Source organism: Opisthocomus hoazin, chromosome 1 (genome assembly GCF_030867145.1).
Source record: "Opisthocomus hoazin isolate bOpiHoa1 chromosome 1, bOpiHoa1.hap1, whole genome shotgun sequence".
Lineage (NCBI taxonomy): Eukaryota > Metazoa > Chordata > Aves > Opisthocomiformes > Opisthocomidae > Opisthocomus > Opisthocomus hoazin.
The window spans coordinates 157,088,386-157,114,805 of NC_134414.1; the positions used below are offsets into that span (position 1 = coordinate 157,088,386).

The 26,420-nt window shown below is 39.9% G+C and overlaps 1 protein-coding gene across 5 annotated transcripts in view; it reads left to right on the top strand.

The window, feature by feature from the left end:
* Positions 1-26,420, top strand: part of SCUBE1 (signal peptide, CUB domain and EGF like domain containing 1) — a 218,334-nt gene that overhangs the window by 100,350 nt on the left and 91,564 nt on the right. For 3 of the 5 annotated variants that reach the window (XM_075443399.1, XM_075443432.1, XM_075443410.1), the window contains exons 5-7: positions 11,374-11,499; positions 19,838-19,954; positions 22,830-22,919. In XM_075443399.1, coding sequence (XP_075299514.1) covers positions 11,374-11,499; positions 19,838-19,954; positions 22,830-22,919 — 333 coding nt within the window. The remainder of the gene's footprint in view (positions 1-11,373; positions 11,500-19,837; positions 19,955-22,829; positions 22,920-26,420) is intronic. The other 2 variants (XM_075443418.1, XM_075443426.1) reach the window with 1 other exon arrangement.

The following is a 26,420-nucleotide window of genomic DNA, read 5'->3' on the forward strand; positions in this document are numbered from 1 at the left end:
AGCTTATTAAAGCAGTTATTTAGTTATGACAATACTTCAGATAACTTAGCTTTTACCCCAGCTACTACACACATCTTAAAACATTGAGATAGGAACTCAAATTGCCCGTTCATAAGGCAATTTGCAAACATATATTTTGCCTGTCATATTCAGTCTTCCATTGTCCTCAGGTATTGACAGTCTTTCTAGAATAACTTTAGAAGAGAGAGCATTTTCTAAGGCATAGTATCATTTTATTGTTTCTTGACTCCACTGCAGTTCTGATTTGGATTGCTTGATTTCTCTGATACTCATCAGTGAAATATGTATGTGTTTTTAGATAAAAAAAGAGGGGAATGTATTGAAATTGGGGACACGTATGAAGTCCATTCTGCACTCTGTGGTGCTGTTTCTGGCACCCTAGAGTGCATCTTCTAGTTTGACCTCACCAAGGGACAAACAATTTCCTGCACGCCAGTGGTGCATGGAAGTGGGCTGTACAAACCTTGATGTTTGAAGACAAGACAGCTTTACACCTAAAAAGAACTTGTGCTGTGTATAAACATACTATTTAAGTATACTCATCTAATTTTTGAGAGAAACTGTAGTTGACTCAATGGCTTCAAAACTGCGTTAAAATTTTGGTTCCAGGTTGTATATGATTTTTCTGAAAGTCGCTACAGCTGATAGAAATCAGTTGTTTGGTTGTTGGGCAATAACTTAGACCATTGGATTTTTGTACTGTCAAAATGTTGATGGAAACATGAAGCTCTGGGGACTATAGCACAGTTACGTGCGGATGTTGCTTCACATCCAGCTTTCTAGAGCTGAAGCGACCCCAAAAAACCTGAACCAGAGGCTAGAAACTCTATTGCTTTATCTCTTGACCACCTTTGTACTACATGGTCCTTTGTGCATGGGGGCAAGTCTGTGAATTCCTTAACATGATGGTCAGTGCTTTGTTTTGTAAAGAAGAAAGTAACAGTGAGCTTTGAATCTTGATGATGTTTAGCCCTATGAAAATGATAGTCCTGATGTAAGATGATCGTTTGGTCTGTTCTCCATGTTTACCTGTAGAGCAGTGGATAGTCATCATTTATTGCAGTGTGTTTTTGAGGTTTAAATAGGTTATATATGCATTAATATGTATAGCATTAAATATAATTATGAATAGTCATAATATCTGTAAATTAGTGCATACATGATGATACATATCTCTATAACAGTATATCGTATATACAGTTAAATATAATATCATGTATTATTTTGCTTATTAGTCCTATGGTGTATTTTCTGTTTATGTAAAAAGAAAATTGGACAAAATCTATTGCCTGTATGAAACTTTTTCCAGCCGTCAACACTTAGAAATGCCTGTACGTCTTGTGTTCATGGTAATAAAATAATCTTAGTGAAACAGCAAAATTAGTATCAGATTTCTTCAGGCAACATTGTCTGATTTGGGGTTTATTATGCCTTAGAAGGTAGTGCCTATAAGTTGAGGCCGCAGGAGACTGTAACTTCCCTGAGAAAGAATTTGAGAGTTGTGGGAATATTCCCAATGCAGAATAGGCATTGCTGAGGTCATTCTTCCATTTGGAGTTTGAAAGTAAACCCTGACACACATACAGGGCCTTTCATCGTCAGCTGGTTCCATGGGGAATGAAGCGCCTTAGTTAAAGCTTAATAAGAACCCAAAAGAAGTCTGTTTCTTCCTGCTGCTTTGCAAGGTTTATTTACTAAATAGCTTTCTTAAATAACAGTTGGAGAGTAAACCTGCTAAATATCTCTACTTGCTTCCAAAGGTGCTGATCAGGCACATATTCACTTTATGTTTGATTATATAATGTTGCAAGAAATTACGAAATTTTCCTGGGAAGAGTTTGGGATGGGAAGGAGTTCCTGCAAAGCAAAGTGTTGTTGAAATTTTCACTGTTATTCTGCCTATTTAAATATATGCTATGTTTTTTAAAAAAATGTCCTAGAAATACTTACTTTTAAAATATTTCATTAGTAATATTTCTTTCTGGAAACCAAGGCTGTCTCATGTCAGCTGTGCAGATTTCAGAAGAAGGTAAAAATACAAGATTTTAGGATTCTTTTGATAATCCCAGCATCCCATCTTTTGCCTTACCTTTTCACAAATGATACTATTATGATTTAAACTTTGGTTAGACCCAATCAAAACCTTCTTACGAAACACTAATGAAAAGCCATGTTTTCAATTAAAAGATTTATTTGTATTTGTGGAAAGTGACTCTTTCTGAGATTATTTTAAGTCTTTTTGTTGGAGGACTACAAACCTTGCAACATCTTTTTGAGAAGTTTCGCTTGGTAGGAGGTGGAGAAGTTTTGTTTAAAGACGGAGTTTTCCTGTGACCAGGGAATGAAAAAACATTTTCTTGCCATGGTCTAGTCTAATGCTCTACAATTTTTTGATGTTATAAATAGGTACTTTTTATCCCTAGAGAGAACCTTTTAGAAAGGAGTGAGCCGGGTTTTCATGTCTCTAGTATGATATGAGCCCCAGAGGCCTAGTATTTTCAGAAATAACCTGGGAGTTTCTCATTTTTGCAACAACTTGGGACTTTTTTGTAGTTACTGAAACTCCTGCCCATCTGAGTGTACTTGAGCATGCCTTGATGATGTTGTCATTTGCTAGCTCTGCTGTAGCACCACATCTCTGGGATATCAGAACTACTCAAGGTTTATTAGCTCCCACCAAGGCATCAAGAAATATGACAGTGGTGCTGAAGACTCAAACGGAGAAAGCTCATTTCTCAGCTATGCCTTCTGTACCACCTTGTCTGCCCTCAGGGTCGCCTCCATCTGCCAATGGACTTTGTGTGGCAGTGACTCCCCAAAAACCAATCTTTTCTTTTGCTTTGCTTTACTGTTTAAGGAATTGCGATTTAAAGGTGAAGCAAAATTAAAAGCAGATTGTAGTAGTGTTCTGTGTTTTGTTTTGCTTTCCTTTCTTGTCCTTCTCTTTCTTTTCCCCTGCCATTTATTTCCCTTTGCGTGAAATCAGTGGTAATGTCACCTACCAAGTAGATACTGGCAGAGACTGACAGCCTTGATTCTGCCAGAGCAGCAGCAACACACATTCCATGGCCTATCATGCTGAATTTTCTTTAGGATAACCCAGGTCTATGTGTGAGAAGGTAACAGAGATGATCAGAAGGGGTTTCAGTGAGCAGCAGAATCGGTTGGTAGCTCTGCAATGTGGGAAACAGACTAGAACTGCCAAACGCCTTTCGCGTGAGCCACCAGAAAGCCATTACACAACCACAAGTCAGTCACAACCAACCTGGGCTGGATGTCAGCCAGTCTTTCTTATTCTCTGTTCTTGGTCCCACAGGAATTGCTGACGCTTTCTGGAAATTTTTGAATCTGTTTTCTTTCCCTACCTGCATAGTTTTTCTGCTAAATTAAACTTGGTCCATTCACTCCCATCATTCATTTAATCTTTCTATCCTCTTTTCTGAAATTACAGTACCTTTGCAGAATTGCAAATCTTTGCTTTTACCACTGACAGAATGAAATTATATTTCTGACACATGCCTATTTCTAAATCTTAAGACAAAACCCCTCTTCAGGGCTGGATTACACATGCAGTTTTCTGGCTGCCACTCAGAGCAGGAACATCTTGTTAGAGATTAGACTGCAAGCCTGCTTGCTGAAGATGCTGTCCCTAAGCACATTCTATATCCAAACTGAAAACACATGTCAATACTAAACAAACTTGAATTTGTTTATTTTGTAGTATACCAGCAGCTGTTTTCTTGTACGATGTCCAGGATTTCTCCAGCCAACCTACTTAATAGTGTAGAATTCTGTTTTCTTGGGTCAGTTTGCCTGCTTTATGTCTTGTCTTTTCAACCTCTCTTGATGTCAGTTGTAGTCACTGAAACAACTGTATTTTCCTAAAGCTTTAGGCACAACCAAGCAACTTATTTCAGGGATGATGACAGAAAAAGTCTTCTGTTCATTCAGATAACAATATGAAAAACATTAGACCATGGCATAGTTTATTACATTTCCGACATACCCAATGTGAGGTTTCTCACTTACCTTTAGTGGTCGATTCTTAGATGGATGCTTTGTACCCATGACATTGTGATCAGCTGAGGAAGGGTAGCTGCCTCAACCAATTAGTTTTATCCTCCATTTTCTTGCTGAAGAGAGCAAATCTTGGTGGTGTTTTTATCCTCATGTAAGGACATACTCTATTTTGAGATGAGAGCATCTTAGGCTCTCACTGGGGAGGCAAGCTCACCCAGACAGTCTTCACATCCAAGAATCCAGCCCTTATTAGTGAGCCAGAAATGTCCAGAGGATCTGGTGCAACTGTGCAACATAAACCTGAAGGTCACACCCAGGCTGTTGGAAAACAATCCTTCATCTTCAATGGAGCTAAGATCTGACCATATGTATTAGTTGACTGTAATTCGGTTTTTTAGCCAAGTATTGATTTTCCTCACTCTTGTGAAGCACACAAGATGCTGGAGTTAGAAGGCCAAAGCAGGGATGCTCACAGATGTAGATGGGGGTGCTGCTTTCCACAAGCCAGCCAAAAAGTTAACAGTATTCTTTTTTTTTTGGATAGTCAACTATCTAACTGCTTTTATATGACCAAAATTTACATGCATAATGTAACATTTGACTTGAAATAGCCATCTTGTGCTTTCACAGAATCAAGGAATGGTAGGAGTTGGAAGGGACCTCTGGGGATCGTTTAGCCCAACCACCCTGCCAAAGCAGGTTCTCCTAGAGCAGGTTGCACAGGACCTTGTCCAGGTAGGTTTTGAATATCAGCAGAGACGGAGACTCCACAACCTCCCTGGGCAGCCTGTTCCAGTGCTCTGTCACCCTCAGAGGGAAGAAGTTCATCATGTTCACCTGGAACTTTCTGTGCTTCAGTTTGTGCCCGTTGCCCTTTGTCCTGTCAGTGGGCACCACTGAAGAGTCTGGCCCCATCCTCTTAACACCCACCCTTCAGATATTTATAAGCATTTATAAGATCCCCTCTCAGTCTTCAGTCTCTTCTTCAGGCTGAACAAGCCCAGCTGCCTCAGCCTCTCCTCGTAGGAGAGATGCTCCAGTCCCCTCACCATCCTCGTAGCCCTCTGCTGGACTCTCTCCAGTAGCTCCTCACCTTTCTTGAACTGGGGAGCCCAGAACTGGACAGAGTACTCCAGATGGGGCCTCACTAGGGCAGTGTAGAGGGGAAGGAGAACCTCCCTCGACCTGCTGGCCACACTCCTCTTAAACTCTTCATCCAGGTCGTTGATGAAGAAGTTGAACAAGGCTGGGCCCAGTACTGACCCCTGGGGGACACCACTGGTTACAGGCCTCCAACTAGACTCAGCGCTGCTGATGACAACCCTCTGAGCTCTGTCATTCAGCCATTTCGCTAACATCATGTTCCTGTCTCCATCAGAAACTTCGTGTGTTTTGTTTGGCCTCCATTCCTAACAGAGTAAAACAATAGAGGGGAGAGGAGTTGTCTCTGTCAGGCTTCTAAATTGTTTGGTCATTGATCAATGTGTTTTATGGTAGCGCTGTAGTTTCTCACAGGAATTTTTAAAAAGAAAACGAACAACAAAAAAAAATCCCACTATGTTAATAGTTTAGTAAACAACTAAAATGAGAATGCTTGTTTCTTCTTGTATTCTTTCCTGCCTCTGCTGCTGAAGACATATTCCCTTCTTTCTAGCACCAGGCATTGAGAGAATGACCACAAGTGACAGTCAGGTGGTCTAAAGACATTTTATTTCATGCTACATTCAGTTTCTTACTTTATAGTTATTGTAAGTACAATATATTTGATATTATTATATTTTGTTATGATATATAATACATACTGATACCATTGAACTGTGTCAACTGATCCTGATATAGTTGAGCTCTACCATTCCTTAAATTAGAAGTTCTCTAAAAGAGAAAAGTCCTGAAAGTCCTGAGTACCACTGGTAGCAGCTTCGTAGCACCACGTGGATTCCCTACCCAGGCAGAAATAATTATCCCCTATAACTAAGATTGATGGAGAGAAACTAACCACAACAATTGCTTGTTTGTGTTGTAAAGATTTATGCTTTACTTTACATACAGGGTATGTTCGTAAAAAGTGTGTAAAACAGTTCATAAATAATTAAACACTGGCTTGTCTGAGACCAGCAGCTCAATGACTTGCATGTAACTTATACTTAATGACTTGACACTCTTTTAGAAGTTATTAGAACAGAATCATACAAATTATGTGTGATGTATGAATTTCATAAACCATATCTACAACTTTTAAATGATTTTTAATAAGACTAAATTTTTAATTAAATAAGGATGCAACTGTAATAACAAAAAAGAGAATCCAATTATGTAGCTTTGTGGATTGAGTACAAGTGATGCACATGCTACTGTGCATGTCAGTGTGTGTACATGGGTGAAGTTCAAGATTTCTTGTATTTTCTTGCCACATTCAATCACATATACTCTGACAATATTCTAAGAGTTATTACTATGTTGTATCTTTGGTGCAATTTAAAGTAGTTTTTTTCAGACTGTGTTGGTAATCAGCATGTTTATTAGGAAGTTATAAAAAATAGCAGTAATATAAATACATAGTAAGTGAAGTTACGACAACATAGAGGATAATGTAAGCATGTCCGATGAACCACAGAGTAAAATAATTGCTAGAAGTCTTAATTAAGACAAGAACAGGCAGCGTTAATGAAAACTGAAGGCTGATCAGTACATTAGTTGTCACAGTCAGCCTGATTTAAGCACTTTCAGAGCCATTGAGCTGAAAACATTTTTAGAGCATAATACAATGGAGAGGTCGTTGTATCAGACTGAACATTTTGCAGAACAGCACTATTAGGGGATTTGTGATAACTAGGTGGCAGACTGGATTAAGGTAGTAGATTCACACCCAAATCTCTGTGAGGGCAGGAACAAAAATGCATTGGATTGTTGGTCATATAACAATGTCTGCCACTCGCCCATGAACAATCTTTTGTAACTGAAAGTCAGAAAAAATCCAGGAATGCAATAGGAGAGAGCTTCTCAAGTCATATTTAAAACGCTGAGAGAGGATTTAGTTTAATTAGATGAGTGTTTTCCTTTCTTAAGTGGCCTTTCTTTTCCTGTTTGTAATGTGTTTTCCTTTGGATTCTGTTTTGGTGTCTTTTTTTTAATGTAAATTTGCTGAGAATGTGTCTGTGTGTGAAAAGTTTATTTTACTGTCTGCCAGCACTGCCAAAGAGAACACGCACCCATTTTTGTGCTAGGCTTTACAGACTACCTTGAGTAGCAGCATAAGAAGTTAAGATACAGCTTTTATTAACAGTTTATATGAATAACCTAGAACCTTTCAACGTTGGACATTTTAGTGTCATGATGATAAAGTAAGGATTTTTTGGTGTACAGGCTTCTCTTTTATCAACATTTAGTCTTTCCCTTGATTTGGGAACTATGGTTTTTCACTTGACCCATAGTCACATCAGTTCTAGAGGCTGGGACACACGGATGACTGCAAAAATCAAGAGAAGCAGCTGGGAACAACTCTTTGTTTTCAAAACCAAAGCCATGCAGTTGCACACGCGATGGGAGAGAGAGGGGAGCCACAAGGCTGTGTGGTAAAAACCGTAGTTCTGCAAATGCTTTCTGGTTGAGGCTCGGGTAGATGATCCATGGCCTGATGTTTTGCCTAGGCCGTGCAACACACTGAAGTAAAACTGCTGTGGGCGTGATTCTGTACCATCTTGGGAAGGGCCTAGAATAATTCCATAGCTGTTTCCCCTCTCTTCCCTGGTTCTGCATTGCATTGGTCGGCTCTAGGAAGGAGCAAGACGTGAAGCACGGGCATTACTCTTGGTGCTGAGTTGGGGCTTATGGTCATTTAAAGAACTTCAAATACATTTAAATGAGCAGCGGAATCCCACCCAGTTTTTCCATTGTAGTGTTTTTTACCGGAATAACTAGTTTTCCACCCATCTCTACAAATCAAGCTGTTTGGCCTTGATTGTGCCATTTTACCCCCAGAGGGGACGCGGCGTTTTGGCTGGAGCTGCGGGAGGCTGAACACCAAGGCAGGCGCTGGGACCCTTAGGAAACATCCCCCTTTAACAGCAGGGGAATTTTTTCCATGCTGTTATTCATGCTCTTGGCTCCTTATGTAAAAAGCATGTGCACGTTAGGTGGCTGCTAAGCATTAACTAAAATAAGGCAAAACTTAGTTTCTCAGGAGGTGATAGTGAGAGGAGATGATAACTCAGACATTTTTCTACTTCCGCGACAGCAGAGTGGTGTACGGTTAGCAGGCCGGTTATTTTACCAACAGCAGTGCACTCCATCCAGCTGCAGTATAGGAAAATATATGTGAGGTGTTGTATGTATTTCTAGTTAATTTTAGAGCTTGGACCACATCCTTCTAAAGAGAATACTGAACAAAGTCATTTTAGGAGTATTTTTCTCTCCCATTTATATGCATTTGTATAGCGACTAAACTAGTAGTAGGAAGGTATTTGGCATATTTTTGTATTTTTTAGTGTGATTTATATGCTGTCTCTCTTAAAGGCTCAGTATTGGCTGAAGAGTCAGCTCGCTAAAAAAGTAAATCTTGTATATTAACAATAATTCATAAATCATTTGTGTACGTAGACTGATGTAGACAACATCTGGCCAAATACTGCGTTTGCTGAAAAATTAAAATTTAGAATGATCAAAACTACTTACAAATTAACACAAATTTAGATTACATTTTCAAACAAGCCAAAATATTTTTTGCTGTATTTTTATTTAAATAATTTTTCAGGCCTAAACAAAATTTTGTTTAGGATTTTTTTGTAATTTAATTCTTAAGCATTTTGGACAATGCTAAAATATAAATGAGAAGTTTCGTTGTAGATGCTCTTGACTGAGAAATAATGCTCTTTCATTTCACCAGAAAAACTTACATTTTCTGGAACAATGGTTTTCAGGCTTAGGAGATTTCTGGGGTGTTCTCCTCCAGCTACACATGGAACTGAAATAGTTTTTCTACAGTTCCAGCTGCCTGTGAATACAGTAACTGAAATATTGTGGTCTTACAGTACCAGCATAAAATTCTGCATTGTCTTTCATGTTTGTTTCAAAATTGAAGAATTCTGACCTTCAATTTCTCCCAATATTTTTAGCAGTACACAATTTCTGTCTTCCCAAGTGATTTTAAAAATGGCAGGTACTGGGTATCTGTAAGTAAACACTGAAAAGGACTTGCTTCATTACACTTCCGGGCCATTAAATGCCTGCTTTCAACTATCTAATTCCTCCCTGCTCATTGCCTCAGCAGCGTGACTCAATCAGGCATGTGTTCTCTTTCCCAGATCCCTCGCTGAACACAGCGCCCGTGCGCAGGAATGCCGTTTGTCGACCACATTGTGTCTGAAATCCTTTGTTGGGAGAAGTGGAGAGAAAGAGATTAGAAAATGCCTCAGAACCTGCAATAGGGCCGTTCCCAGGTTCCTTGTATCTGTTCAGCCAAACAAAGCATTCCTACCTCACTTCGATGCGTAGGATGTTACTGAGTACAGTGTATAGTACATATTAGAACTTGTGATAGCGTCTGTTGTCCAGGCTGCAGTTTACAGAGAGTTACTTATTTTGCGCTTTGGCGAGTTTTTATACCCATCAAGGCCAACACAGAGGGGAATTTAGAAGAGGAAAATGTATCTGTTGTCTGTAACGTTGGTTTTCGTAGTCGGTGAGATATAAGATACTGATATTTTTTGTAGGAGAGATGAACAGAAATACCCACTTGGACTGGTGATGTGTGTTTTGCTCTGCCAGTAGAAACCTTTCGGAGGTAAATCTGAGCAGTGCAAACAATTTCTGAAGCTGCTAGCTTCTGTCAACCCGAGGAAATCTCTGCCTGGCTTTCGGTGGCATTTCCTCCTCAGAATTTTGTCAAAAAAGTTGCTTAGTAGCTGTGTTATACACTAATTGGTGTTGTGAAAAACTATCTCGTATGCAGAGAAACTTTTACTTAAATTGATCACAGAGCCTTGCCACTTGGTTTGAAGTGTTTGGTGGTGTGAGACCAGGTCAGCCGAAGGGCAGTCTCTGCGTAGATGCTGGAGGCGGCAGGTGTGTTCATGTAGTTTCTGTAAGAATAAAAAAGGAGGGCAGTGATTGTTTTCACCTTTGGAAGCAAAAACTTTGCAACAGCCCTGAAAAAACATTTGTTCGCAGTACATTGTCACGGTAGGTTTAAATCGAAAAACACTGGGGTTGTTTTGAGCAATTAGCCTGGAATAGGTAGGAGTAGCCATGTTACAGAGTGACAGACGAGCTGCTGGGTCCACACTGGTGTTGGATTCACCAGTGTTTTGGGGAATACATGCTGTTTTCATGGTAGTGAGATGAGTTACGCCGCGAATTCTCTGTCAGTGTACTCTGAGAGAATTTGTCTCTCCTTTCCAAGTCAGATATCGAAGGGGAAGTCTGGGGAGGCTTTGTAATGCAAATCTAGCTAGCCCTCGTTCACACAAGGAATGCTCGATGCTGACCCAGAAGGACTGAGTTCAAGATTTCTGTGAATATGTGGGATTTGAGTTAACTTGGTAATGAAAGCCTCCAAGAGCATAAGGCGCATTCGGTATCTAAATCACTTCCATGGTTTAGAAAGCTAAAACTGGCCCTGTGGTGATGAAGAGAAAGCTGGTGAATACTGCTTCTTGGCATAAACATTAAGAGGAATCTACCCGTGGCACTTAGAGGTTTGTTGAGCAGCTGGTATGTTTTGTTTGTGAACAAAGTTGAAAAGCAGTAGTAGATTTGTTGGAGATGGACTGCGCTTATGGTGGGTGACACAGATGATGGAGATGTACACCAAACAGCAAAGAAACAGCTCCAAGCAAAAATGCTCAGATATAATCTTTGGTAGATTTTGTGTGTTAGAAAATATACAGCACATTAACAGACAAATAAAAATGCACCAGACAGTAACAACCATTAAATTTCTACAAGGAAAAAAGAGGTGAGCTCAGTTATTCAACTCTGATAATCACCCGTGGGACAGACAACAGAGTATCCTTTAAATCCATGATATTTTCATGAAAGTTTAGAATATGGATATGGAATAGGGAAACCACAAGTCCTGGGTTTCTACATGCAGCAGAGACACCCTGTATTCCACAGCAGTTTCTGTTGCGTGTGCCCCAGAGGAGGTTTGTCCTTTATTACACCGTTTTGTTGATTGTATGCCTCTTTTCAGCTGTGTTCTTTTGCCTCGTGGGACACAGTCCAGATGAAAAATCAAAAATTCAGTTAAAATCACTGGAGGACTGGATGCACATAATTATTTTGCAATTTTATTCCGGTACTAATATTTTCTGTTTTTCTTTCTTTTTATTGCAGAGGGTATGAACTGTATGAACAAAGATCATGGGTGTGCGCACATCTGCCGGGAGACACCCAAAGGTGGGGTTGCCTGTGAATGTAGGCCTGGCTTTGAACTTGCCAAAAACCAGAAGGACTGCAAATGTAGGTAGATGAAGATTAAATTTCAAGTGCCCCAAAATGTCTTATTTTCTTCCTTGTTGTTACTTTCCAGAAGCCAAGAAATCAACTTAGTTTTGGCCAAAGGTGATTTGTGATTTTAGCAATGTGTTTTTTGCTGTCGAAGGTGTACTTGGGGATGGATAAGAGGGATTGAATAACAGCATGTTGGCAGTGACTCTTAGCAAAATGATAACAACTTTCCTACCTTCCTATGAATGCAGAGAAGTGAGAGATCAGTTTAATCCAGGCTTCCATTGTAAAGTAAAACAAATAAAGCGTAGAGGATTCTGGTTTGCAATATTTTGAAGGTCCACAATGATAGATGCATTGATAAATCTACTAATGGATTTAATGACAAACCCACTAGAGCTATCAAATTGAGAGTGTTAATTACTCTTTTTTAAAGGATAGAATTGCTTGCTCTAGTCCTGCTTCCACTGCACACAGTCTACTTTTTTTGTTATTACTTGGAAAATGTGCAGCTGTATCGTGTATACTGTTCTTCAAAGAAAATCCCTGAGAGGGGTGTTCTTGAAGCTGGGATGCTGAAGATATAGATATTCATTAGCCCATAAAGTTGGAAATTGTTCTGTACGGGTTAAAATAATTGACCCTCTGTAACTCAGCACCATCATCTGAAAGCTACTGAATTGCACAGGAGCCTTTCTGTCTGATGTCTTCAGTGAATGTTAGGTCTGATTCCAACAGCTTGCTTTGCTGCTCGGTAGCTTTGTGAGAGACAAAAAAAAAGAAGTGCAATAAACCAATATGAAACATGTTTTGTGCTTTGCATAGGGCCAGTATTTTTGTGATATTAGTTCCCAAGTAGAAAGTCAAAAAAATCACCTTTGAATATCATCAAGAAATGCCAGCGGATATTGTACAGCCTGATTGCTCCTCAGTATAAAGAGGCTACACAGGGCCAGAGGCAAAAGCACAGAGAAAAATTGCCTTAACGTTAATTTTCATTCTCGATGTTTATGAGAAGTGAGCACTGCATGCTGTTAATTGCAGTGCAACATCAGCTACAGTGGTAAAGTGGGAGAGGATGTTTATTTATGTTGTTCATTATTTGTTTCCACATATTTGTACATTCCTTGGGAATTACATTTTCCGTTTTCATAGTGAGATGGTGACAGGAGGATTAGAGCCTTTTCTAGAACAATGTTTCTAAATGCCTCAAGGTTTAATAGAGTGAAAGCTTGAATTTATTCTGTGCTCTGTGATGTTCAGGTTGTATTTGGCAGTATAATGAACTTTTGCTGACAGACCTCTAAGTAGGGACACTGAGTTTTTCAAGGCCACAGAGCTTGCTGCAGAGTATATCGTCCCCGAAACGCATAGCACATTTGGCAAATATGTTCCAGAGTCTTATTTAAAATAAATGTACTTCTAGCCATTCCAAACACAAAGAAGTGTAAAGGTGTAGCCAGATAGCCTGGGACAATAATTGTGATACTACAGCTATTTATAAAGGTATAGTTCTGAAACCAAATCTTGACTTTAAATAACTTTTTCACAGTTAACCATTTCAGTGGAATTGGCTTAAATCTTGAGCTGCAGCTTTGCAAGTACTGAGTACAGCTGAGGAGCTGGAAAAGAAACACTTGCCCCTTGTCAGCCTGGACTGGGTCTGAAGCCCTGTACAACAGGCACTGGTAGGGTCTGACATACCCCTAGTATATGGCCGTATGCCTCTCAATTGTTCTGGTCCCTCCAGGAGATTGTGCCTTCAGGGTTTGTCAGAGCTTGCTTCTCTGGTTTTTATGTGAACAAGTGGCAGAGAACCAGTACCTCACAAAGTGAATTTTTACCACCTAGTTTGCAATTGAATTGGAATACTGGGAGAGGTCTTCAGATGTATTGGCCCAAGTCCACGAGTAATGAGACATGGTGTTCCTCAAAGGAAAAAAAGATGTTAAAAAAAGTTAGAAAGCATAAAATACTGGAGGAAGGCTCCCTGCTTTTTATGCATGCATTACAAGATTGACATTGCATGCTAATTACATGATTACATATCACCTGATTGTATCAGCGCATGCTAGTAAGGCAGTCACTACTGGTGTCTTGTTCCATTCAGTGAACATGGTGGTCAGGGCTCATTAAACAGGCTTTTGTTCAGTAGCTTTGTCTCCGTAATTCAGTATTATGCTGTTCCTGCTGCACAGTATTTAAACCTCATTGTGAACATAAAATTTTGAATTTCCTCATGGATTTTCCCATGATATTCATTCCTGTAATGTCAAGGTGCTTTGTAGGCATTAGTAATGTATTTTCAGAACATTCTTGTCAAGTTAAAAAGTACTGGTTTGTCTAGCTTACAAATGGGAAATGAATATAAAGATGTTAACATCAAAGTCATTTAGTGGTGATAGGTGATTAACAAGAAACACCCAGAAACCAACTCAGCATTTATAGCACTTTGGTATGATCAAAGCCAAGCTCCCAGTGGCTCCAGCTGTAGTTGCAAGTGCCATGGAGAAAGGAATATGATATGAGTAACGTGTAATAGATGTGATTCAAGTCACTTGCCAAGCCCTAAGCAGCAATTGCTTGGTAGAGGCAGATGAGAGTTTTTTAGGGCTCTGTTCACTGTCTGAACAAGACCATCCTTTCTTAACAGTCCCTTTCTGATTTACTAGTCATTGCAGCAAATGAGACAAGATTTTCCAGCTGTTTCCACAGACATGGCAACCTTAGTTGTTTCTTAGTGAAAATTTTAAGCATGAGATTTCTCAGTTACAAAAAAAAAAGTCTTGCCCACCACGCTAAGAAAACGCCGACGTATGAGGCTGGAAGGGACCTCAAGAGGTCATCTAGAAATACACCAAGCAGAATCACACAGATCCATATATAATTCCGCAGAAGAGCTGCATCCTTTCAGTCCAAAGAAGCAGTAAACTACCATCTTTTGTGTACACAAGCTATTAGAAGAAGAATAAGCTTTGTCAGCGATTTTCATAGATACTTGCTGGCAGCAAGAAGAAGAGACTTATGAATCATTAATTCAGTTCCAGATGACAGTGGAAAAACATGGGAAATGACCTCCTCTTTCTATATCTGTATCCGTGATAGATTTTAAGATCCTGCTCCTGAGGACGATTGCATTAGAAATTTTTGATGAACTGAAGGTTTTTTCCCCAAACACAAACAAACCAAGACGTTTTTTGTTAGCCTCATAATTAGCTGGATCAGTTTAGCTGGAGCCTGAAAATGTAAGATGAAACCTAAAGCAGATACACATACTTGCAAGGTGCAACCTAAAACACATAGTTCTGGCAGAGCTGTAAACAAGGGGAAGCCGAATCTTTTAATGAAAAATGTTGTATAATCCTAACTACAGCTATTTCTATCTGCCCTCTCCAATAATAATGATTTAAGTGAGCGGGAGGGTTAGTGCTAAGTAATTCTAAAAATCCTGCTTTGTATGTTTAAAGAAGTACCGTCCTACCTATGCCACTTGGCAGCTTTCCAGCTCCTGTTGCTGATGTTCTCACGCAGCTATTTGCTGTCACTACAAAGACCTCCAGAATGTTCAAAATGTAAGGCCATGCTAGAATAAATAATGCAAGCAATGCTGCATGCGCAGCTTTAGCACCTAGAAAGAGAGGCGCATATAGTTAGCTCAATTATATGTTTAATGGCCAATTTTGTTAAAAAACAGTGCAATTTTTAATTTATCTGAAATTTCAATGTACTGGTTCAAACTGTCACAGAAAGCTGTGCTGCAAAAACAGAAGATCTGGATGGCTGCAAATTCTGTGGCATCTGAGCCAGAGTATATATTTAAATTCACAGGCAGACAAGATCAGGACATCGTTGTCTTAGGGGATTTTTTGAGTTAGTGGGTACTAAAAGTTAGATTTAATATTTGGCCATATGTTTTCAAATACTCGTGGTCATGGGCATGTCAGATGGAAGAGACCAGAAAAAGGATTATGTGAAAGTTCAGAGAAGCCCTGAAAGCAGGATTTACCCTGTAGAGTGAGGCTGAATTCTCGTCTTATTCTGTCTTCTCAGGTTTTAGCATGGAACATCAATATGATTATTTAGTGGAAGAAGTACATTAAAATCCCTTTTGTTCTTCAAGATGTCATTCCTCTTCCAGACAGTTGTTCCTTGTCTTTCATCATCAAAATGTCATTTCAAGACTAGTCCGTATATTTATATGATGCCACGCCTGCAGGCCCGGAAAGGTGGCTGGCCAGTTCAAAAGCCTGAGCAGTATAGTAAAAAAAAAAATTAATCTTGTTTGAAGGCTATTTGAAGCACCAGCGTTAGGACTTCAGCTGAGGATGCCCCATAGCTCTTCATTCGCATTAGAAACAGCATTGGGAGAACAGGCTGGTAACTTGGCCAGCGGCATTAGACACCTGACATAGGTGGTGTGCACCTTTGTAAGGCTCGTGTGCCATTTCTGCTCATGTTTGTGGCCAACATGAGCAAAGTCTTCTCTGTGGGGTGACAGTTTTAGCCAGTTGTACAGGGTATTTCTCCCACTAAGGGAAAAAGCCCATCATTTTGATTGCGCTGAAGAGATACATGAATGCTGAAGCAGTGTCAAAACCAATGGTGTTATTCTGATTTTAAATTTGCTATGTGGGGATAAGTATATCGGAGTTCTAACAGACGAGGATATTCTCCTTTGGTAAAAAAAAAAGAAAAATTACTTAATATTTTCCATCCCTTTTATTGTAACATGACTTATAATATTTGAAGCTGATCTGTGTCTATCAAAAGTTACCATTTGGCCGCTTTTTGTTTGCCTTTTTAATGTCACAGACTCTGAATAAGCACACAGTCTTTTGCATAGCTGTAGAGTCTGAATTTATCAGAAACAATTTTTGAAAGAACACCTGGAGATTTCTCCTCAAGTTTCCTTTAATGCTTTCTGACAAAAATGGAGTAGATTTGGATGTCTCTTTGCTTTTAAATAATTTTAGTTTTCTTACTCTAAGCAAGAGAAACATCTCAGTGTGTCACTGCCAGAGAATTAAGGCTGGGAGGAAGCTGAAAAGACATATTTTACAAGTGTATTTTGTACCAATTTCACCTGCAGAGCTGTCAAGCTCCAGAATTTTGGCTCAAATGGCTTTAAATAAATATATAAATAAATAAATAGATAAATAAATAAATTGTAGTCTAGACAGAAATGCAAATCCTTCAAAAAAGTGATTTGCTAATATTTGTAAGAGACAGGAAAAGGAACTGACCCACATCTGTGTTCATTATCTGGGTAGGACAGGAACCAGTAACTTTCGTATACAGGGTAACTATGAAAGAAGTGTGTGATTCTGCAGGATTTACTATGAACTCCATAGGTCTAGTACGATTTTTCATAGACAAATATAGTAAGGAAAAGTCCCTCAGATTACGTGTTAAGATATTTTCATCTCTGCCAGCACAGGCTTTCAGCGAGGAATGCCAAAAATAACCGCTGTAGTGCAGTTGTTTAAAATACACGCTTTGTTGCTGATTGCACTTTAAAATCCTCAATAAAAATACTGTTGGCTAGAAATGTATTTAAACATCAGGCATGAACAACACCTTGAAGTTAATTTGTGATGGCCCTGCAGTCCAGCAGGGATAGAAGCGTTGAGTGAACCTCCGCGTAGTCCAAGGGGCATACGGGGTAAGCAGGAGGGGAGGACAGGCAGACGGAGATTACTTTATCCTGGATGAGCTCTGCCAGCGTGCGCCCAGGGCTGTGAGCACTGCAAGCAGCTGCCTGCTACCGCTGACTGCCCCTGCTCGGGCACATCCCCGGCCAGAAGAGAGCTGGTGTTTGCAGGCAGGCTGCAGCCAGCAGATTCAAACAGCCTGTCTGCTCCTCTAGCTCCCGGCTAGGCTGCAAACCAGGTTAACCAAGAAGTTACTCTTGCACACATGATGTGGCAGAGAGGGAGAGCCACAAGAAAAAGATTAACCCCCAAAAACTGCAAATCAAAGAACAGACAAACAGAAGGGAAGCGAAGAAGGACGGGCATAGTGTCAAGTAAGGAAATGATTTTCAGCACAATTACATTGGAAAGGTGGGAGATTTAAGAATGGAACATTGACATAAAATTTTGTTTTGCATCAGAAATGAAAACTAATATGTTATTGTGTACTGAAGGAAATGGAATGTTGCTTCCATTTGATGCAAAGCAGAATGGTTTGCTTTGTATATTTTTTCACAAAAAGAAATGAATAGCTAAGTTGTAAAACTGGAGAAGGAGAAAGCCTGAGGGTGGCTGTTGCTTAGGGGACTTTTTTATGTAATTCCGTGGAAGCTGAGGATTCTTACGACTTGGGCTATGTGAGTCCAGTTCCCTTCTCTGTCTAGTGTGACAGAACACACAATTCCCATTTTCCAGTCTAGTGGCGAAAGCGTCAAGCTCCAATAAGGGATGTGGGTCAGGCTGCGCTCCATCTTTCTCATGGACGTTCCTTCCAATTGGATAAAACAGCGATATTCCTGGGAGGAGAGGTGGGAATCCAGGCAGGGAGTCCTCTGCTCGGGGATTGTTCTTACTGGTAGGCCATGAGTCTATTCCCCCGCTATGTCTGAGCAGCAGAAGGATTTTTTTCATAGTGTACGATGTGAAGGGCCAAGGATGCTTGCACGAGGAGTGGTCTCTGGTCTGTACTCACTCGGGAGATGGACAATTCCTGTTGGGATCTTTGCCAGACTTCAGGGACCGTGAATGTAAATTTGCGGTTCCGACGCTGGCAGGGGGTTTTAATGGGAATTCTGTTGGGTGTGCTGTGGTGGGTCTCCCTCAGCTGCTTTTCTTAGAATTGTGACATTTTAAGTGAAATGCTGAAGTGGTTACGGAGAATGGCATGACTATTCAGCACTGGAACACTCACACCAGAGGTGAAATATTTCAGTTCCAGTTACTGTGACTGAAAATTCCAGTCTACTCCATTTTAAGAAGCTGGCATCAAAGCAGAGTCGCTGAGGTCAGTTGGAAATTACGTGAGCTTAACCGTCTTGGATTAGATAGAACCTCGGTTTAGATTTAGATACATGATTTTAAAAATCCTGTTAACCAGTATCTTGGGTTTACTGTGTGTTGCAATTTGCTACCCTGGCTCTTTCATAAACTCTGTTATCTAAATGGAAAACTGCACAGACCAGTGTGAGGAAGTTCCTGCTGATTAGTAGGAGTCAGTATTTAAATTACTGTAGTCAGTATTTAAAATAATGTAACATTTCAAAATACTGAAGTCTTCTGAAATTATGAGTATGATACAACTGAATAATGGTATATTTGATTTCTCTCGTATCCACCAGTATGTATATACCAATAAAGATCCTAGTCCAAATTACCTGTATAAGAAGACAGTAAATTGAATTCAGAATTCAGTCAGACCGGAATTGCGTTATTCAGCATGAAGGTATACGACTGCAAAGGATGAAACAGAACAGGGACAAATGAGAGGCACTGTTAATGGCACCAGACAGCTTAATATTTGAACACTGGTTTGTTTTCATAGTCAGAAATTAAATCCATCATGTGACAAAGGAAATTGAATCTGGTCTACTAATTCACATGAACTTCAGAACTCTACCTGTCATGAAAAATGTTTGCTTTAATGTATGTTTAGTGTTTTTTCACTGGAGGACATTTGAATTGCTAAAAACCATTTTGCACTGTATGCTTGGAAGGGAAAGTGACATCTCCAATGTTTCCTTCCTAGTTGAGGCCAGCACACTGCAGGGCTATAACAACCATGCATTTTTTGTTTCAGAGAAGAAAATTTTTAAAAAACATGTTTCCTGTTTTATTTTTAAACATTCTTCTACTCTAGGAGGAGCAGTACTTGAAATAATAGATTTCAAAATTTATGTGGTTCTGTTCTTGCTGTTTGGTCTTTGCTTCCTCCACTTAGAAAATGAAGGAGAAGGAAAAGAGGAATGCTGTCTATAGACTTGAAAATGTACATCTGTGTTAGTAGACTGCTCATTTCTTCATGCCATGTAAATCACGGATATGAAGCATGTAGCTTTTACGAAAAGATGGAATTGGCTAACCACTCATACTAAAATTATGACTACAAATAGACTGGGGAAAATGTGGCACATGCTTTTTTTCTTTCTCTTTTTTTCTTCACTGCATGGATTGAGAGCAGGGCATGAGACAGGAGTGTGGCTAAGTTAAGAGGGGTCAGAAAGAATAAGAAATGCAAATAACTGCAAATAGAAATGTGATGTTGCCTTATGTCTTGGTTTGTTACTGCTTTTCTGTCTTCTGAAAGGCCCTCAAGACTAATTGGTTTCATTGTCATTTTATTTATATACACATATATACACATTCATTTGGGGCTTAACTAGTAACCTGTAACTATGGGAATGGAGGCTGCCAACACACCTGTGATGACACAGATACTGGTCCTGTGTGTGGTTGTCATCAGAAGTATGCCCTACATTCAGATGGCCGAACCTGCATTGGTGAGTACTTCTCTGGAGCGCATTTTATTTGGTATTCCTCATAGAATATAGGTGTGCACGTGTGTGTGTGTGTGTGTGCGCGTGCACACGTGTGTCTGTGTGTCTCGCAGGCAGTTAGCACCATTGCGGAGAGAAGTGTGTAACGACAGTTCCTGGGTGTAGTAGCTAAGGTCACGCTACACAGAGAGAGAAGCCTTTGTGCATGTTTTGTCCGAATGTTTATTAATGAAGTGTCCCTTTGTTACTCCTTTGCAACTTTTATTTCTTGTCATAACTCTAATAATTTTTGAAGTAAAAAGGTGTAGAACATTCATAATTCTGAACGAAAGTTCAGCTCTTCTGTTCACTTTCATGAGTCAAGACTTCCTTGCATAAGCAAGGTGAGGAAAATGATCCTCTTTTGTACGCTGTTATCGGGGAAAATTAATCATGGTGTTGTTCATTCTGCCCTGTTGTATGTTTTATGATTCTAAGAATTGCAGCACTTGTAGTGAATAAGCTTTCACTCAGATTCTAAGGAGGAAAAGGCCATTCAAGAGATGGAATATCTTGGGAGATGATATGCAAACATTTATGGTTATAAAATCTATTATTTGCTTAACACCATTTCTTTCCACTCTGCTTTTTTTTTAAATAAAAGAGGATATTTTTGCATACTGCAAGTTAAAATTTGGAAATTCATACTCACAATTCAGAACCTAAAATCCATAATGGTTTTCATTAGCATTGTGGTCATGTTGACTTTTTTTGTTTGTTTAATTTCAAATTCTTACAAATTCCTAGTAATTGTCTGAGGCTAAAAAAGAATGGGCACATATTTATCACCTTTTCTCTCCTTGATCAGTACTGCAAGGCAGAGCGCTTGAAACCCGTGGAAATCTGTCAGTGATCGTTAGTGATCCCTTGGTCAGACCCATGGCATAAACCTCTGTGGCTGCTCAGTGCCTCATGCACTGCTGATGGGTCTGAGTGCACCAGTTGTGTGGTAGGATGAGGGCTGTGCAGCCAGAGGCGGAGCTGAACAAGGTTCAGCGCTGGACTGTGCCTCGTGGTATGCACAAGCTATGGCTCAGCTGACGGGATCTCTCAGCTAGTGCTTTGGATTCGCACAGAGGGCTCCATCGTACAGTTCCTCTGTTTAAATAACCCTCCCTGCAGCCCGTGGCAGTTCTAGATGCAGAGAATTTGCAAGAGCGAGGGCCTTGAGAGCAGGCTTCATTGAATGGATAATTGATCTGCTGTTTATTAGCGTTCACTGATATCCTCGGATTGATGTTTTATTTTGTCCAGCATGTAAAAATGATTTTGAAAGCTGTGTACACTGCATCTGGTTTTTACTTTTTTTTCCATTTTTGTAATGTAATACATACAACTCCATGTTACATTCCTTGGTCTTGTGATGTAAGTCACATATTACTGCCTGTGCTGTTTTCCTTCCCTCTAAGTAGTTCTTTCTCTTAGAATACTTTAAATTTTTTTTATTTTTTAAATTTTTATTCCTGCTTTCTGGTGATGGTTCCTGATTGCCTGTCTTGTCTGATAACTGACGTTCATTAATTATTTACAGAGCAAAATAAAAACAAACTCAAACAAAAGCCTCTATTGCAGCCTGATCCCATCTAGAACTTGTTAAAAACAAAACAACTTCTTGTTACCACTCAACCATGTAGTGTTGCCACAAACAAAACCTGCCAGCCTCCTCCTCCTCCTCCTCACTTCAGTGATTCCAGTGTTTGCTGTCTTCAGTGGTGTAGATATTCCTAGCATCACTGCAAGAATGCAAACTTCTGCAATGACCGAGAAATACTTGTTGACCCTTTGTCTAACATATTTTGTCTTCGTTTGCTTGACTTATCCTTTTATTTTATTTTTCATGTTTGCTGCATGTGAAAGTCCCCACTTGCATTTTGGGTTTTTTTGTTTTCCTAATAAGCATTTCCCTCTCTGTGTAAATCATTTTATTTACCCAGCTGCTGCTTCTCCACTGCTCTCCTGTATCAGAAATCTTTATTTTCATTTCACCTACTGATCATCTCTTCCCACACTTGTGACTCTTTCTATGTATTTCTAGTGAAGTGTAACCAAACTAAAGTCCTCATTATGCTGTATGAAACTCTGATGTGTAGGATATCAGAGATCACCTTGTAAAATGACCTTTGCTGACATCATCTTGCTTACTGCATGCTTGTAAAATTACTAACCCTTCTTCTTGCAACATCTTTCCTAGCATTGAATGTTTAGTTCGTAGTGTTTCATAGACAAGCAGGCAACCAGCACTGCCCAAATTGATCTTTTTTTGTGTTTGTTTGGTTTGTTGTTTGTTTATTTTTGTTGTTTTTGTTGAATTTGCATGCTGTTGTTTTGTTTCTCCTCACGATGTGTCAACATGTACGAGACTATGGTGAATCTGTGCCCATCCATCACCGGACTCTTCCAGCTCTCTCTGTCTGTCTCGGTCTTCTGCCTGCTACCTTCAGGTCTTGGTGCCACCGTTAGCCTGAATCACTTTACAGTTTGTCTTTGGTAGTTTGTTTAACTAGCATCCCTGAATTTTAATTTTCATCATTAACACCTCTCTGGGGCACTCATGTTAGCTGTCTTGTTCTCCAGTACGAATCCAGCTTCCTGTGTGTGGTTAATTACTTCGTAGTCGACTATTCTTCCTCCTCCCCCTTTTTCTTCCTCCTTTCCCTAAACAGCCTTTAATTTTTTTCCTGGGGTCTCGAAGGGAATTAACTCTCTAACGGGGATTTAGTGCTTTCATGCCTTGCTTCTTGGGTTTGGCTATGCCATGCCAAGAAACTGTGTTAGGCACTGGAAAATTGGGCTTGTGATTAACCAACTGCTCCATGTTTGTCCCTTACTTGTGTTTTAGAGAAGGATGAGGCTGCAATTGAGAGTTCTGAGTACAATGCCACGTCAGTAGCTGATGTGGACAAGCGGGTGAAACGGCGGCTACTTATGGGTAACACTTTTCTTCCACTTCCTTTGTTGTGCTCTCACTTTTGTCTGTATGTGTGTTGGGGGGAGGTTCTCTTTTGGTCTCGTTTGGTCCCTTTGGTTTTGGTTTGGTTTGTTTTTTTTAACCTGACTTCATCTGTGTGGAAAGGTCACCAATTTTGTTAAGTTCTCCTCTGTTGTACAACTTCATTTCTTGTTTTTAATCTTTTTTTCCTAATGCTGCAGCTTTAATGTATAAATTCCTTCTGCATAGAAAGAAGCTTTTGCCATTAACCTTACTTACCTTATGCAAGCTACTTCTTACATGTGATTTGTGTGTGTTCGTGTGTATGTGTTGCTGTAGGATTCCTGGAAAATCTCATGTTGCAGACCTGCCTATTGACTTAAAAGTGAATGATGATGATGATATAAAACAAAGTTCCATTACATATTTGGTCTGAAATGAACAACTGTATTTGCCTACTTAAAATTTGCCATTCTTTTGATTGAGAAGTAAATATTATGACTGGAAATTTATTTATTTCCTTTGCGCAGCTATGTTAGTAACCACTGAAAGATCTTTCCCTAGTGACTAGCGAGCTGTCGTATGCTCTTCTTTCAAGACTGAAGCGTGGCTTGTTTCTTTGTGCTGTTGGAGCCTGAGAGTGGAAGGGATGAGGACGTGCCTTGAACAATGCAGATAATTCTTTAGCTTCTGCTCTCAGTTAACCCATTTCACACCCTTGGGCTTGTCTTCTTCATGTTACGTTTCTGGCCATTGGTGAGAATGACCTTTTGGGAATAGAAATGGTAGAGTGGCTGGACCTCTGCCAGACTCTTTTCAAGTGGCAAAGGGCACAGGGTAGCACAGATTGCTGAATGATTCCAGCAGTTTGGAGATTTTCAGGTGGTTTATTACTCTGTGTTTTCCTTTCTGATGCCCTACTCACCACATATATTTATTTCCACGCAGTTTTAGACATAGTGAGCATTGGTGAGATCTGCCCAATGACCCATTTACAAGACAGGAATTCTTCAACCCACAGAAGAGACTCTGGCAGGACAAGATTCTGCTCTCTTTCCTCCTGGTTGCTATTTCATTTCTTAAAACCACGGAGCCCACTGCAGACTCTGTCCTGCTAGCCTGTGGCAAGCTCAGCTCTGGCTGTAAGCATCCACACCTATGTGGAAGGACCACCTCTAGGAGACCGGAAGCCTCACTTGGAATATTTAGTTGATTGCTGGGCTAATAGTTGCAGCAGGGAACAGTATTTATAAAGTTTCTATATCACTTGTATCTTGACACCCATGACAATCCATCTGCTCAACCGCAGGCCAGCATACAACCACTGTGTTGGAAATGGCACAGTGTTAGAACTCTGAAATGATATTAGGTAATAATACTGAGCTAAAATGTTTTACCTTGTGTGAAAACCTGGGCACATTGTTCCTTTATTTTTAGAATATCTGTGATTGTTAATTTGCAATTAGTTTGCAGACGAAACAAGTGACCCATATCAATTTATTGTTTAGTGATGCACCGTTTCAAACAATTTAAGCTAACAAAAGCTATGAGGCAGCTCATCTTGCTTTCTAATGGTGCTTATTACTTAGGCACTTTTCTACTTGTTTATTTCTACTGATTTCTGGTGCTCAGAAAATCCACAATTTATTTTTTTATTGGAGTCTTACTGCGTTTCAGTAGTGTAGTGGCATTTCCAGTAAATTCAATGTGTCTTCAGATGCTTTCTGAACAGCTGTTTTAGAAAGTACTGGAAGGCTCCTTAGGAAACTTTGTTACTAGCTTTTGTAAATGGACGGTGATTTTTGACCCTCCTGCAGGCAGTCTTGGGAGAGTAGGAAAAGCAGATAACTTTATGTAATTTCAGTAGTCTGATGAAAGATGCTTTCAATTGCAAACCCTGAGATGATAATTTCTAGTCCCCTGTTATTTGCTGCGTGCTATTTAAATCACTATGATCTTTATAAACCTTAGTATCAGCCAAGGCTAAGAAGAAGTTTGCATAAGATTACTTTAGGAGAAAAGGACTGCTGTCAGACATGACTGCCTGTGCCACTCATTTTGCTACAGCAAGACTGGTCACTTCTGTAGCTCACGCTGACTCTTACAGGGGCCTGTGTCCTATTCATGATGTGGTCCTGTGACTTGCGGCTAAATCTTAAATTAAGTAGATAAATACATTTCCTTCCTTCCTGTTAGATGCATTTTTATCGAGATCTTGTGGGGCAGACAAGAAACCAGTCTTCTCTGATGATCTGCAAGAAACCTTCCTTTAGAGCCATCAAATGATTCCTAGACATTTTCGTCCAACTTTTTTCATAATGTTTGTAAAGGTCCGAAGGCTTCCAGCTGTCCTTTATCTCCCATGTTCAGATAAAACCACTTGGATTCAGAGTGAAGAGCACTCTCATTGAAGAGATGGCACTGAATGACTTTTCTCTGAGCAGTGAATGTTGCACCTTGTTGCTGTTCATACAGTTCGTTTACATTTGCTTCACTTCCCCCTGGGCCATTGCCGTTGTAGACTGGAAAGGAGCGCAGCCTGAATTGTACTCCAGGTGGGCTTCTGGTGAGGTTCTGCCTTCTGCCAGAGCTCTGTGGTGGGTGCTGTAACCTTGACGTTGAACTGTGTGTGTTCTGTAGATTAGGGAGGAAAGCGCATGTTCATCCTGCAGCAGGAAAGTGCACATCCATCCTCCATTTAAAACCAGAGCCTTACCGTTATCTGTAAGGTACATTTACATCCACCTTGTTGCAGAACACCTTGCACTTACTAAAAATCAGGTCACAACCAATGTCTTCAGGTCTTCTTAAACATCTGGTAGAGTTTATCTTGCAGTTAATTGAGCACTGCCTTCAACTCTTAAAATTATGTTCAAATCTCTGTTTTGTATGGTACAACGCAATTTTTATGAAAATATTTTCAGTGTATTAGGAGCAGACACAGAGACATCTCCACCTCCTTTTACATTCTTTTCCTCGAGAACCTATTTGCCAGGACTGTTTTACCTGTCATAGCATCATAGCATGAGACTGCCCTGCTTGATTAGAGGAGTGTGCTAATGCATTTCACATGTTGTTCAGTCTAAATCCAGCATTAGTTTGAAGGATAGTGTATCATGCTCTGCCTACCTGGCTGAAAGCCATTCTAGTGTGGGCACACAACTTCAGAAGTACCAAATCTCCACTCAAGCCTACGAATACACATATCCTCAAAATATTTTCTCCAGTGTCACATCTTCAGCAAAGGAAGTTGCTTTTATTCATGTATCCAGTTTTTATTGCAGCCATGGATAGAATTTATAAATCCAGTGGCCCCACAGTTTACAACTATAAAGTTGAGTCATGCAGTAGTCTAGCGCTTTATCATTACATATATCGTAAAACGTCAGGTCTCACTGGCTTAGCTTTGCTGTCTTCTTGGGCACGGTCTTTCGCTTGAAAAGGCTACAGGGTTTTTATAGAGCAATTGTTTGCTGATATCCTAAAGCTTTCTTTTACATA